The sequence below is a fragment of the Eufriesea mexicana genome, unplaced genomic scaffold (assembly GCF_001483705.2).
Source record: "Eufriesea mexicana isolate 0111107269 unplaced genomic scaffold, ASM148370v2 scaffold325, whole genome shotgun sequence".
Lineage (NCBI taxonomy): Eukaryota > Metazoa > Arthropoda > Insecta > Hymenoptera > Apidae > Eufriesea > Eufriesea mexicana.
The window spans coordinates 1435119-1450070 of record NW_016908500.1 but is presented as its reverse complement, the minus strand read 5'-3'; the positions used below and the strand labels follow the sequence as shown (position 1 = coordinate 1450070).

Here is a 14952-nt window from a genome sequence, read left to right as displayed (position 1 = left end):
GGGCCTCTAATAAAAGCTACATAATACAAAACCATATTTTCCTACCATATAATAAAATATAATAAAATAAAATATTTAGTAATAAATTAAATTAATAATAAATATTTAATATTTAATGTAATAAAACAAAATTATTTTCACGATAAAAATGTGTAAAGAAAAATACAGTATATAAAATATATAAAAAAATATATAAATAAATATATAAATATGTATATAGATTTCTACGATCAAATATCGATAAACTGATCGAGCTTCTAATAAAAGTTACATAATACAAAGCTACATTTTCCTGCAATCGAATCGAAGTATTAACCAATTTCGTACGAGCAACAACAAACTAAGCAACTTTTAAATAACGACGAATTATATAATAATTTTTCTTCGTTCTAGTTTTAAACAAGAACAAAGAATAAAAATGACAAACAGTGCACTGTGTACTAAATCTGTACACATGGAAAATAATAATAGATATCGCATTCTTATCCTCATTTTTTCACAGATTATTCGTTTCGTCATTCTACATTTTCCACGAACACATTTATTACAGTCAAAACAGATTTTGTTAGCTCTCTTGTTCTTACGGTATCTTATTTCGCGTGCTATAAAAGGACATAAATTTTTCAATCAGTCGAATGACCAGTCTTGCTAGATAAAGCAGACTACGTATGAATCTCGGAAGAAACGAAATAGGTGGAGATACGGATACTGAAAAATTGATACTACGTACATCACGAGGAAAGTGTTGACGTCAAATAACGAAAGTGATAATGCAGAATGCAGGATTTTTAATCAGAGGTTTAAACATTTTATGACATGTCATTGCATTTTCATTATTCGTCGTGGAAATCTTCCCTATGTGAATTTTTCTATGAGTGATACAGATACTGGTAATACAGTCAAACCTGTATAACTAGAGAAATTATACAAAATTATAGTTTCGTTTATTCCTTTCGTTTCAACGAAACGTAGAAACATCTAAAATATAAAATTAATTTAAATCAAATTAATTGCCACGTATTTAAATATTTATATTATTTTACCTTTGACAGCTTGATGAAACTTATAAGCATATTTTGCACCAATTATTATACCAATAGAAATTTGTATTATTGTGAAAGGTCGAATTAAATTATATTATTAAACAGTATAAGGAATTTGAGCATATTTTTGAGCATAAGCATATCGTGCACCTATTATACCAACAGAAATTTGTATTATTGCGAAATGTCGAATCAAATTATATTTACGAAAGGTCTACTGTCAGTCCCTAGGGACTGACGCCGCCTGAACGGAAAGTTCACTGTCAGTCCCTAGGGACTGACGTAGCACTCAACGTGTTAAACAGTATAAGGAATTTGAGTAGTATTTATTATATATTTATAATACTATTGAGTGTATTTATTAAACTATTATCCATTTTTAGTTTACGAACCATTGATGACCAAAAAAGCTTAAACATGAAGATCAATGATTACTATTAAAAGGAAAATTTGATACGGTGGAAGTTTCAGAATTTAAAAATTTTTGTTTTTGCTTTGAGATTTAAGATACTGAGGTTCGACTGTATAATAAATATAATACATCCAATTTTGAGTGAAATTATGTAGTTAATATTTATTGTATATATTAGTATATATTTTATTATAGTTTTTGTTATAGCAAACGTCTCCTTTTATTATTAAGGATAAATTCGAGAAAGCTGAAGTGTTTCTTTGAATTAGTTGACACTTCAGCTGCCACATAGAAACTGGATAAATGTTGCAAAATGAAAGATAAAAATGAGTAAAAATTAATATTTGCTACATTTAAAGTAGAGATATACTAATTCATATTAATTGTTTGTTTCTCAAAATTTGTATATATAAAACACAACATTTTGAAATAATTTCAAATGTGGATTTTTAATTTTGAAACATAAAGTAAATTTATATCACCTTAAAAATAATAGCTTATTTGTTTCTTTTAAATTTCCTACTATCTTTTTATCATTATTCTTACAATATATCTACTTCATTTATTCTAGATATTTCAAAATTTTCAAGTCATAAATAAACCCTCCATATTTTCTACAAATTATTATTTCTGTTTAATTTACTTAGTTTTTTAATGTTTTTTGCCATTATTCTTACAATGTATCTACTTTATTTATTCCATGTATTTAAAAATTTTCAAGTCATAAATAAACCCTCCATATTTTCTACAAGTTATTATTTTTGATTAATTCATTTAGTTTTTTAATGTTTTTTGTCATTATTCTTACAATGTATCTACTTTATTTATTCCATGTATTTAAAAATTTTCAAGTCATAAATAAACCCTCCATATTTTCTACAAGTTATTATTTTGATTTAGTTTATTTAGTTCCTTTAATGTTGTTCCCATTATATAGCGCGAGCCACTTAACTTTTCCACTTTTAAACTTACTTATAAATTGTTTATTACATAAAAAGTGTTTTAAACAAAAGTTGTTTGCTATTAAGAGGAATATACAGTGTAACAATTACTTTCCTATTTTACCTTTTTATCAAGATGCGAATATCATATTGATTCTTCAACCAAAATACAAATTTTGATGAAAAATTTTCACGAATGTGTAATAATTACGTTCTTCGAAAACCAAAAATATAATATTCGATTAAATAATATTTTGCTAATTATTAATAATTTACCATTGTTAATTATTTTTACCCAAATTTCAATATTTCTCCGAATATAATTGTTTCACAGAGTTTAAGCATCATTAACCCCTTATACTACGATAACGAGTCTAACTCCTCGTGAGTTTTTGATACTAAACGCGATAAAGGTGAATCCCACTCGCATTAGACTAAAGCTATATTTAACTCGCGCAAAATTTGCATAATCTTATCGTGAATAAAATAGGGATATAGTGGTTAATTAAAATGAAATAATTTTAAAATGCACAGTTTCTCGTACTTAAATCATAGTGCAAGGAGTTACATATGAATAAGCCATAATTCCAATTTTTTGTTCGTTTTTCATGTTCTTCTTTACCGTCTTACGTATATATCTTTATACGATAGGTATTTGAATTTAAAATTTCACGTAATATTTACCGCCGGTACTAAAATCAAATAACACATACCACCACAATTTATAATAAATTAAATATCTTTTGCATCAGTCCTGAATTTAAATTTCGCTTTGAATGTATTATTAAAATTTCATTTCGAATATGTTATTAAATATTATTCCTGCACTGTTCGATTTCAATATTAAATTTGTCTTCTGTCGATTAAATATAAATTATTAATTTCAAATGATATTGTATTACTAAATATTATTGTCGTCCTGTTAAATCTGCTGCGTCAATTCTAAATTTAATTTCTGTGAATTAATTTTAAATTATGAAATTTAAACAACGTTGTATTGCCTTCAATCATTATTCAATATTGTAAATTATTAATTATTTTGTCGTGTTGTATTACTAATAATTAAAAAATATGAAATATCAGAAAATTTTTTAACATTACGTTATCTCAACAGGAAATACAGAAACAATTCAATTATTGCTGCATTCACTGTTTAATTATAGTGTTATTAGCAATTCATAATAACATTTTATAATTATTTTTCTATTACGAGAAAAATTAAAGTTTTATAAAATAACGTAATACTATTGTCTACATTTGTTTTTAAATACATTTCTGAATTTCTAAACTTGGTTTTTCCAGTATCATTATAGCCAAAATTATTATAAAGAATCTAACAAAATGGAAATATAGTACTCCACCAGTTTCTGCCTATTCTCCGAGTTTATGTCTATATATATCATTATATTTTTAACACTTTTTAACACTTAAGTAATATTTTAAAACAGAACACTTCCACTGAATCATAATAATCTAATTTTTCGACAAGCTTATTAATTTCAGAGCACTAAATCATCGAATCACAAACGAAATAGTAAGTTTTTAAGTTTTAACTCTTTCACGAGCAAACGTTTCAGCAGTCTTAGGACCATTTCCTTTTAACTCACTAGCGCCACCGTGGCTTGTATCTACACTAAACGTTTATCGTAAGTATAGCATATACCGATGAATTATTTTCTAATTTTATCGATATAATTTCGAATTTTCTTCCTACTACGCGTCTCATATTGTTTGCAAAATATTGTTTTCTCAAATTTTTCGATCACGTAAACCATACTCGTGGAAGAATTAATTAAATTTTAAGTTATTCATAAATATATATAAATTACAATAAGCACTCTTTAATTGAACAGATAAAATAAAATAAAATAAATATTAATGTGGACTTAAGAATGTGGATGCATTAATTTTATCTAGTATCACTTTTTTATTACTATAACACGTTTTATGATCGACATCATAAAGTCATTGTTAAACAAAAAAAATACACGAGTAAACATTTCAGGTTCATTAAAATTCTCGTAAATCGATTTCATTTACATGAATGATAATTGTAAAAACTCCTGGATTTATTTTACTATAAATTCTAAAAATATATTATATAAATTATTACCTTCGTAAAAAGGACTAAATTCTAATGTACGCACGTAATCATCAGTTACGTGGAATAATTTTTAATTGCAAATGCGACATCGATAAGGAACTTGTCTGCGTAATAGATACACGGTGAAATTAATTAAATACTCAACCGTCACCGATTTATCATACACTGACAGCTAATAAAGAAACCTTGACAGATAAACTGCACGAGGCAAGCTTGGAATATAAGGTGAATTAACTCTAAAATATACCAACAATTCTCTATTATCTTAATTGATTTCGTATCTTCCATGTTTTTCTTTCCCTTTTTCAAATTTGAAAATTATCGAGTACAAAATAAAAAATATTTCGTATTATAATGTTTAAAATTGACATGTTCTTACTTATTAATTTTGGTCAACTTATTGATTCATTAATTTAGTACAGATGGGGGATTTGTAATTGAAATTTCATTTAAATTTCAATTTATTTAAACGATGTATAACAATTACATTGCTAAAGAATATTTTTCCTACAGGGTGTCCGATTTTAATCTATAAATGGAAATTGTTCGTTAACTGTTCGTTGTATAAAAATGTTTTCAATAAGAATTACCTTTCAACAGGAATTAATTACACGATAAGACGATATAATTACCTTTTTTAAAGGTGCATGCGTAGAGGCCATATGAAGGTCAACTCTGTTTTATAAATGGAAATACATAATTTTTAATGCACCTAACGATTTAGTTCATTATTTTTAATAAAAAAAGAACCAGACCACTCGTGTTAAAAAATTAGTAGTTTACGATATATTTAATTGGAAATGTTGCAGTTATACTAACGAACTTTTCCACATTTTTCAAATTGACATTTGCAATTTTTTCACACGACGAAGGACAATCAAACAAAGTCTGTTACAATGCTGTTTTACAACATGATAAATGAAATTAATGTTATTAATAATATTTAATAATATTTAGCAGTGTAAATATTTACAGTTAAATATCTCAAAAATTAATAATTTTTTGACATAAGTGGTCTGGTGCTTCTTTGTTAAAAATTTCATTAAAATAAACGAGGTTGACCTCTATATGATCACTACGTGTCCATTTTCAAAAAAGTTGATTATATCATTTTGTGACTTGCCTTTTTCACTTGCCTATTAAAATCGGACACCCTGTATACGTGATATAAAATTTTCAGCTTCAAAATTTAAGGTGCAAAAATATTTAAGATTTAAAGATTTAAACCAGTTTCAAATTTAGAATAATCGACAATATGAATAATTTAATATAACGATCAACAAATTGATCACTGATAATCTTATGACCGATGTCATTGAAATTATTTAAATGCCTTCTACTAAGAAAACATTTTATCTGATATAAATTTCTAACTGACATAATTATCAAATAATAATATAACAAAATTTTTGATTCTATGATTACTAATTTTTATCTTTATATATATAACTTACTATTTTCTTGTACATTTGTATGGTAATGAAAATTATATAATGGCGCAAATATTGTTGTCCAAAAATTATTTTTAAAAATATTACTTGATAAATATTATTATTCAACATTTTAGTAGCAATTTATTATTGCAAGAATACTTTCTACATCCATTTATACTAAAACAGATAATTAACAACCAATAGTTAGTCCAATAAATTGGTGGTCTAAAGTATATATTTATAATATATATTTCAGTTTAATTTATAATTCCAAAAATTGATTCTAAGGTTTCCTTTGAATAAACAGACATTTTGTTTAAAAATAAATGGTGATTTAAAGTATACGTTTATAATATATATTTCAGTTTAATTTATAATTCGAAAAATTGATTTAAGGTTTCCTTTGAATAAACAGACATTTTGTTTAAAGATAAACGATGGTCTAAAGTATATATTTATAATATATATTTCAGCTTAATTTATAATTCCAAAAATTGATTTAAAAAACTTTCTTTAGACATTACTACCTTCGACGAAAGATGATTTTTAATTTAATATAAAACTTGTAAGCTTCCTTGAACTATTTATCTGTATATTTAAACTCGTAACTACATAAAGGTTACAACAGAGTCTAAATGCAAACATAACCTCAACATAAAACTATAAAAATACCCTTTTTTCTCTTGAGGTTCAATTTTGATTCAATCTTGATAGAAAAGTTTCGGAGTAATCTTATAGTTACGAAGCACAATATAGATATCAAGTATATTTCGAGAGATCGAACGTATTTTAGACTCCTAGTTGAGATTATCCCCCTAACCTCTTTTTCATAAAAGTTACTGTTATGTACAAGGTAATTCACCTAACTTTGTCACCTGAAATACCTCTACTATAATTAAAAATTAACATTTTGTAAAATCAATAATTTCTTCAAAAAATAAGATATTAATTTTCTTTTTTTTTTTTTTTACTATTATTATAAGCTTTTCGTCGCATAAACTGCTAGATCATTGGGAACACTTGGTGAATGTGTGCTATATATTATTTACGGTATTTTTGCAGACACTTTAGCTCCTTTTATGAATTATAATAAATCGCGACATTTTATCCGCTTTTTAATGTAATATTATAATAAACTTCTACTTAATTTTCAGTTATTATTCAATTATCTTATTATTTTATAATAATAAATTATTATATAAGTCGAACTTTAATTTAAAAAATTTTTTTATATATCTGATAATTTTTATGTTTCAATTATTTGTTATTTTTGTGCTTTTAATAGTTGAATGCTTCAATTATTTTTAATTTTTATATGCTTACTATTTTAATACTAGAATTAACGTTAATTTTGCCAAAAATCATATATGTTTAATAATGACAAGAATAAAGAATCTGAAATTATTAACTTATTTAATAGTTTAGTGTTAAACACGCATACAGTGTTAAAGGAAAAGTGTGTTATATCAGATCCATATTTCTCTACCTATATAACTGAAATATATCTTACATAGATGGATAAAACTATAATTATAACATAACAAAGAAAATAAAATGAAATATATTAGGTGAAGTAAAAAGAAATCCATTATTTTTGTATGAAATTGAATAATGCAAAAGTAATGAATTTCTTTTTATAAATACAAATACTGGAATATTCAGGTGGTGGCCAACATTGTTAACTTACTTCGTCTTTCATTGTATTAGTTATAGTAAAAATAATCGATTTCTTTTTACTTCACCTAATATATAAATTAATATTTGGATCTAGAAATTACACGATAAAGTTACTTCCAAAAGTTTTTGCAGTAAGACTATGCATACCAAATGTTAAAAAACATTATATTACAGTATAGTTAACTTTTATAATTTGAGAATTTTTTGACTTAATCAATAAGCTATTTTAACATAATTAGATTCTCAAAATTAAAAACTTTGTTTTCAATAAAAAAGATTATAAATGTTTGTAAATGTCTGTAAATTCAAATAACTTTCTTCCATTTTCCTTTTATTTCCTCCTACAAATTATTATTTTAATCTTCTCATGATAACAGCAATCGTGTGTAAAGAGTTGATATAAAACATAATATTCGTCGTCATAATGAGAGAGTTGAATGAAGAATTAAATTGTACGTGTTAAGAATCTAAGAGAATTAAATTTATTAGTTATTTCGTGAATTTATATTGATCACATTGGAATCACATGGAACAAGTTTCACAAAATCATAGTAAATTAAATAGTTAAATAAAGATGGCAACTATATGAATGGAGAATGATTTAAATCGCCACCTTCATTTTGGTAAACTTTCCATAAAAAGAAATTATTATTTTTATTTATTATTTATTTATTATTTTTATATTGTGAATTGCTGTTCAGGAATAGAATAAAAAATAGAATATCACCAGATGAATCAGACTCCAGAAGAATCAAACGAAACAAACAGTTTAGACGATGATTTCATATTTTGTATTTTTTACCTATAGAGAGAAGCTGAAAAATATACGTATAATATATGAAAATCAGATACCGAAAGTAGATATGCTATCAACATTATAAATTCGAAGGAAAAATATACCTATTTTAATTATATAAAACAAATATATTATGTAAATATTATTATATATTATGATAACATAAACGAACATTAATTAATCACAATTATGAGAAGAAATTATAGAAGAAATTATTTATATAATTATATTGCATTATATTATATTGTATTATTATTATATGTGTATTATTATTAATTAATGTTATATTATTTATATATTAATTATATTAAACAAATATATTATGTAAATATTATTATATATTATGATAACATAAACGAATATTAATTAACCACAATTATGAGCATAATTATAAAATAACAATAAGATGTAAATGAATATTTATTTCAAACTAGATATTTTTAGAAAAATCTTCGAACACGTATTATAAATTTTGAAAATAATTTAAAATTATCTAAAAAATCTAAAAATACATTTTCTAATATTTCTTCTATTTCTTCTATTCCAATTTAAAATTAAAAAATCAAATTTTGGGAATTTTAAAGTCACAGAAAAAATTCACATTATAATCCTAAATCCTATTTTTGAGAGATATTTTGCGTACACAACGAGAAAATATTTTTCAATTTATCCACAGGAAAGGTTGTAAATATCTCGAAATGAAGAATACATGTCTTAGGCCACTCTCGTAATTAATGTCACATAATATATGTATATAAAATGTCCCATGGGTTGCTATACAAACTTTGCCTCTATTAGGTCTAAAAATAAAACAAAAATTTCACGTAAACATAAATGTATGAATATCGTGTCGCAAACTTCTAACAAAACTATGAAAAATGATGAAGATACTATACTTATATATTCCCGCATTTCGAACTGCCAGCCATATTCGAATCTAACAGTGGCGTAGTATCTAATTTATTTACCAAATGAAAAGCAACTCTTGTACCAGCACAAACTATAGACATTACTTATCTATTCTTGTCCTGCGTTATATAAAAATTATAATCATTATACTTTCCTTCGCATTTTTTATTCTTTTTATAACTGTTTAATAAGTCATTAATGGGACTATATTTATATGAAATCTTTATCCTACTTCTCGCTAACAAAGTTTCTATAGAAATCTGCGAAACAGCCTATATAAAGTGCAATATGTAAAAAGGTCAAGTAATTATTCGATAAAACGAATAAAAAATATTCTATTACCATAGGTCAAGAAATTAATTCCGAGGAAAGTATAAATACTCTATATTATCTGCTAGCATCATCCCTGTCACGTGACAATTAAGGATTTTGATAGAATTTTTTGGAACCGAGTCAAAATGTCACATCAGGATATTTGTGTAATTGAAAAAAGTGAGAATTAAATATAATTTTTAATTGTATATAGGACTGTATTTAAATTTCTCTTTCGTATCGAGGATCAGTGGATCGAAATATGCCTTCGTTTAACAAACATTACTCTTAGGTATCTACTGTCTGGGCCATCGATGACGCACATGACACGAAACTTGTTAAAGTCGATTGTGTAGGAAATACGATAAATTATGACGCACAAAACAGTATACCGGTTATACAATTTTGAACCACGAGTTTTTGAAAGTAGTTACTTCCTATAATGTCAAATCGAAATTATCGTGATATCAATAATGTCAAATGGAATATAAAAATAAAAAAGAGTAAAATAGAAAACTAAGTTGAAATAAACATACATTGTTATTCGAATTCGCGAATTCCCAAATTTCGAAATTATTTTGTAATAAAATCTAATATTTTTTAGTTTTTTAGGTTATTTTAATTTTTGATTTTGCGGCCACAAAATTTATTTTATGGAAACTTTAATTTCCATATCGTATTAATGCGATACTAAAATTATGCTATTTATATTAAATAATTATTGTATTTTTAAGTTTTATTATTGTTATAAATTATAGTAATATAAATTACTACTAAACTTAACACTCAACACTATACGTAGTATTATTCGAATACCGTAAAAGTAAAAAATAGTAAAAAATAGTAAAAAAGATAGTAAAATAGAAATCTGAGTTGAAATAGACATCCATTGTTATTTGAACTCGCGAATTCCCAAATTTCTAAATTATTTAGTCCCTCTAATATTCGTAGCTCTATTTTAATATTATTTTTCCAATTCATTTTAATTTTTGATTTTGCGACAACAAAATTTATTTTATGGAAATTAAAATTATACTATTTATATTAAAAATACATTTTTAAGTTTTATTATTATTATAAAATATAGTAATATAAATTACTATTGAACTTAACACTCAACACTAAACGTAGTATTACTCGAATATCGAATGATGTACTTTTTTCGAAAAAAGAGATACTCAAAATTCATATTTATCTACATGATTTTATTACAAATACCCAATATTCTCTATGAAAACGTATAAATTTCAATTTCCAAGAGCATATAATCCCATGCACCAAAAATTGTCTCTACTCTCAGTTATGTAAAACAAAAATTTTTGTCACATGTATCACATTTTCTCTACATACTCTATAGATCCAAAAAGACTTACCGTTTTAGACGAAACGCAGGTGTCGTTCAAATAAAGATGATGCGTTTCCCACCTCCTCAAATATTTACTCGACAGAATCTTCTTCACGAGGTTTGTATAATTCAAAAAGCACACTTGAATGTCTCCCTCCTCTATCGGCTTAAACCTAGGCCCAACAGGGCCTGGACTAGGACTAGAAGCAGAGGACCCACTGGTCGGCGAACACCCAGCACTCTGTCTCTCTAAATTTGGGCAAGACCTCGCGGCAGGCAGGGAAAACGTGCTCTCCTCTGGCTTCAGCGTGTCTATCCTGGAACTCTTCTCCGCGTTGAAGGAGCTGCACTTGTCAACCGGTGTGGATTCAGCGCTGGATCTATGATTGCTATCCGAGGACAACTGCGGAGAGCTAGTACTGGTCATCTCCTGACGCATGGCTCCGCCATTCACGCAGAGGAAGTTGTAATAAGGCGCAGAGGACGTGGACAAACCTCCGGTGGATGGACCAGCAGGACTCAATGGCAAGGAGGAGCCCTCCTCCGTCTCCGTTTCCGTTTCCTGATTAGACGCATTCTCCTTCTCCGACTCGCTGAACGCGTTCTGCAGAGAGGTTATGTCGTTCTCGGAGACGGTAGAGACTCTGGAGCTCCCGAGAGCCTCCTCATCGGGATCCACGGAATCGATCAACACCGACGGCGACGAGTTGGTGAGCAACTTGGTCGTGGTGTCTCCCGTTTTGTACTCCGTCTCCTCGTCCTCGCGTTCTTTATTCGAGACAGGTGACTCGGCTACGATGGAATCGTCAACCGCGTCCAGACTGTCCTCTTTGTTGTTGGTCGAGTCGGAGGAGTCGGAACGTAAACGGAGAAGCAGTTTCTTGCATCGTCTGTTACTGTACGACTGCTTCTCCAAGGAAGAGGATGGAGCGACGCAGTGACTCTGTTGGTTGTCGTCCAAAGACGCGTTGCAATCGTTCGACTCGTCTATCCCATTCTCCACGACGTCCACAGAAGCTGGTGCTGTGAGGGAATCTGGCCCAGGCGACAACGTCTCCGGGTCTAGGTAATCTGCTTTGATATCCGGGAGCGTACTGTCCGTGCTGCTGGTGTCTGAAGCTACGGGTTCCTGGTCTATATACCCGATAGAAGAGCCGGAACCTTCGCTAGTCGCTTCCGAGTCTTGTCTCTCGCACTTGGGGTTCGAGGTCTTGCTTACTGGGAGGATCATGCTCATGGAGGAGGCCTTCGTTTTGCTGGACGACAGGGAGAACACGAGCACGCGTGAGGCGCGTGTGAACGGCGTCTGGAAACAAAACATGTCGAGTTTATGATTCCACGTTCACGCGAGACGTTGGTTCTTGTTCTAACGGCACCTATTTCTATTGGAAATTCCGTTGAAAATGCTGGCCCGTCGACGTTGATCACACCGTGCTGCTATCCGCCGATGACCCAATTTGGCCCGGGCCGTTTTCAGATTTGACGTGGAACTATCGACACTGGGCGACGAGATCGGGGGGCAAGAAAAACCAGGTTTCTCAGCGACGTGAGAAACCGAGTAGGAAGGAACCTTTGTCCCGAATTCGTCCGCGCGAAAGGTCCGCGCGTTCGATGTCCCAATTTCCGTCCACCCGCTCCTAGAATCCCTCGAAGCGCGTCAATTAAGCTCTCATGGATCTCGAGCGACCTAGAAACGGTCGTTCACCGCCACCCCATTCAGACAAAGCGATTCAATGAGCACGAGGTAAGAGCCCAGCAGCAACGTCGAATCCACGAGTCTTCGCGCATTAAGACATACTGATTTCCTGTCTGCACACCGGGAAACCCTTAAAGATGGTTGTTAGCCTGGCCGAGTTGAACGTTTCGTCCACGCATCGCAGCTGGCCACGGCACATCTTGCCAACGGAGAAACAGCGCGCACCACTCTTATCTTCTAGTCCCTTTTGTCTCTCACTCTCTCTCTCTCTCTCTCTATCTATCCTCTGTCCTCGTGATTTTTCAATCGTCACTCGCTCAATCGAACCACGAAACTCGCACGGAAACACTCGCGCAGCGACCAGCACGTTTCTTCCTCTGGAAAAAAAAGAAGAATATATAGTTCACGCGGCAAAGAAGTGTCGGTTCGCGTGCTGCGTGCGCCAGTTCCTCTGTCTCTCTCCGTTCCCCGCTGTCTTTCTCTGTCTGTCTGTTTCCACGGCGAAACGACAGGGAACACGAAACGCGAGCACCGAGTTCGTCGACGAATTCTTGTTCTGGACGCGAGACAACGAGTCGATGAACGACGAACGAAAAGAGCGAAGGAGAGAGAGAAACAAAGGGGAAGTGAGGAGAGAGAGAGAGTGAGAGAAAGAGGGAGGCATGTTTCCGACGTGACGCTTAAATGTCTGACACGATTGTGAACAAGCACAGGTGGGGACGCGCTGGGGTTAAGAAAAGGAGAGAGGGCGTCGCGGCGCTCGGCGTCTCGCGGTCGATCAATGACTAGTCGCGAGTTTGCTTCGAATTATCGCGTTCCCTCTACGCTTCCCTTTCCATCTCTATCTCTCACTCCCTCTCCCTCACTCTCCCCTCCTCGGTCTCTCTCGCGCGCACTCTCACTCTCTCTCTCTCTCTCTCTTTTTCTTTACCTGCTTTCTTTTACTCTCTTTCTCGTATTTTCTATATTCGCTTTTCTCGTTACTGTCACTTAAACATTTCCATTTTGTTCTTCACGTTCTATTTCTCTTTTGAAAAGTTCCGTTCTAAATGGTCGCCGAGAGAAATCGCGGAAAGTAAATTTGGCTCGTGTCTGGGGTAAATATACCGATATCGCTTAAAATTATTCAAAGGTTTTCCCGAAAATAGTCCTCGCCGAATTTCCCTGCCTCTTTTTCCACGTCCATTCGCAGGATTCCTATTTTTATGCGATTCACAATAGCGTGCACGTTGTGCGCAGACAGAACGTCGACGTGGTTAATGAGGTTATGATACATTGGCTCCTCGTTTTAAGGGGCATTTCCACGATTTGGGTAGAAATAATCGATTCCCTCTCGTCTTACTTTTCTTTTGGGGAAAATAACACGTAGAATATGTACATTTACGCGGACCGTACGTTTTATAATATTTTCATCCCGATATCATAGTTTATGATCTATAAAATATATTACGATATATTCTATGCGATATTCTAGAATGTTATCTATTTTTATTATATCGTTATATAATAGTTTCACGATATCGAATATTTTTATTTTTATTACGACTCCGTGATATATTTTGAAATATATTTTATAAAAAAAATTCAAAATATGAATCGGCGTAATTATTTTTTAATATCACGCTGTATATCGATATTTTGAAAAAAGAATAAATATATTTGAAAACTTGAAATTGGATATACTTTGTATCACTGATATCGGATATTTAAAGAAAATTATTAATTTTTTACTCGAATTCTGTTATTGCAACGTAATCGTAAACTCTTTCGAGTAACTCTTAAATATGTAATAAGTATTTTAAATATTCGACGATTTTAAAATAGTTACGTATATTCCGTGCTAGATCGTTGAGTAATACTGTAAACTTATTTCGTCAGAATCGTGCACGTGCTTTCCGTTACACGCCATGTGACGCTTAAATGAAGCGAGAATTCAAAATTGGCGCCAAATTGCATTCGTATCAGAAACCCGCTAAACCTACAAATTCGTAATACAGGAAGCTGATAAAAGTTAAAACGTGTCTTATTTCGTACTATTATCTTCATAATTCCTATTTAATAACGTTTTTACATTATTGCAGAAAATATATCAGCCATCAGATAAAACGCATTAAAAAATTTCAAATAAATAATGACTTTCCGTGACAATGATTAATGTTCAACAATTGATAATTACTTTCGACACATATCAGTTACGAATATTCCGAAATATTATCGAATATCAATTAATTATCAGTTCGTTCAAAATTTTTAATCGGGATTTGCTATTAAGAAACGAAACTTA

The 14952-nt window shown here is 30.2% G+C and overlaps 1 protein-coding gene across 2 annotated transcripts in view; it reads right to left on the bottom strand.

Moving 5' to 3' along the window:
* LOC108556174 (C-Maf-inducing protein) overlaps positions 1-13435 on the bottom strand; it is a 59127-nt gene extending 45692 nt beyond the window's left edge. The window contains exons 1-2 of one of the 2 annotated variants that reach the window (XM_017912159.1): positions 12349-13435; positions 11001-12278 (exon numbers count right to left, since the gene is read on the bottom strand). In XM_017912159.1, the coding sequence (XP_017767648.1) occupies positions 11001-12209 (1209 nt within the window). In that variant the 5' untranslated portion in view covers positions 12210-12278; positions 12349-13435. Of the gene's footprint in view, positions 1-11000 lie in introns of both variants that reach the window. The other variant, XM_017912158.1, reaches the window with a different exon arrangement.
* Between the last annotated feature and the right edge of the window lie 1517 nt (positions 13436-14952).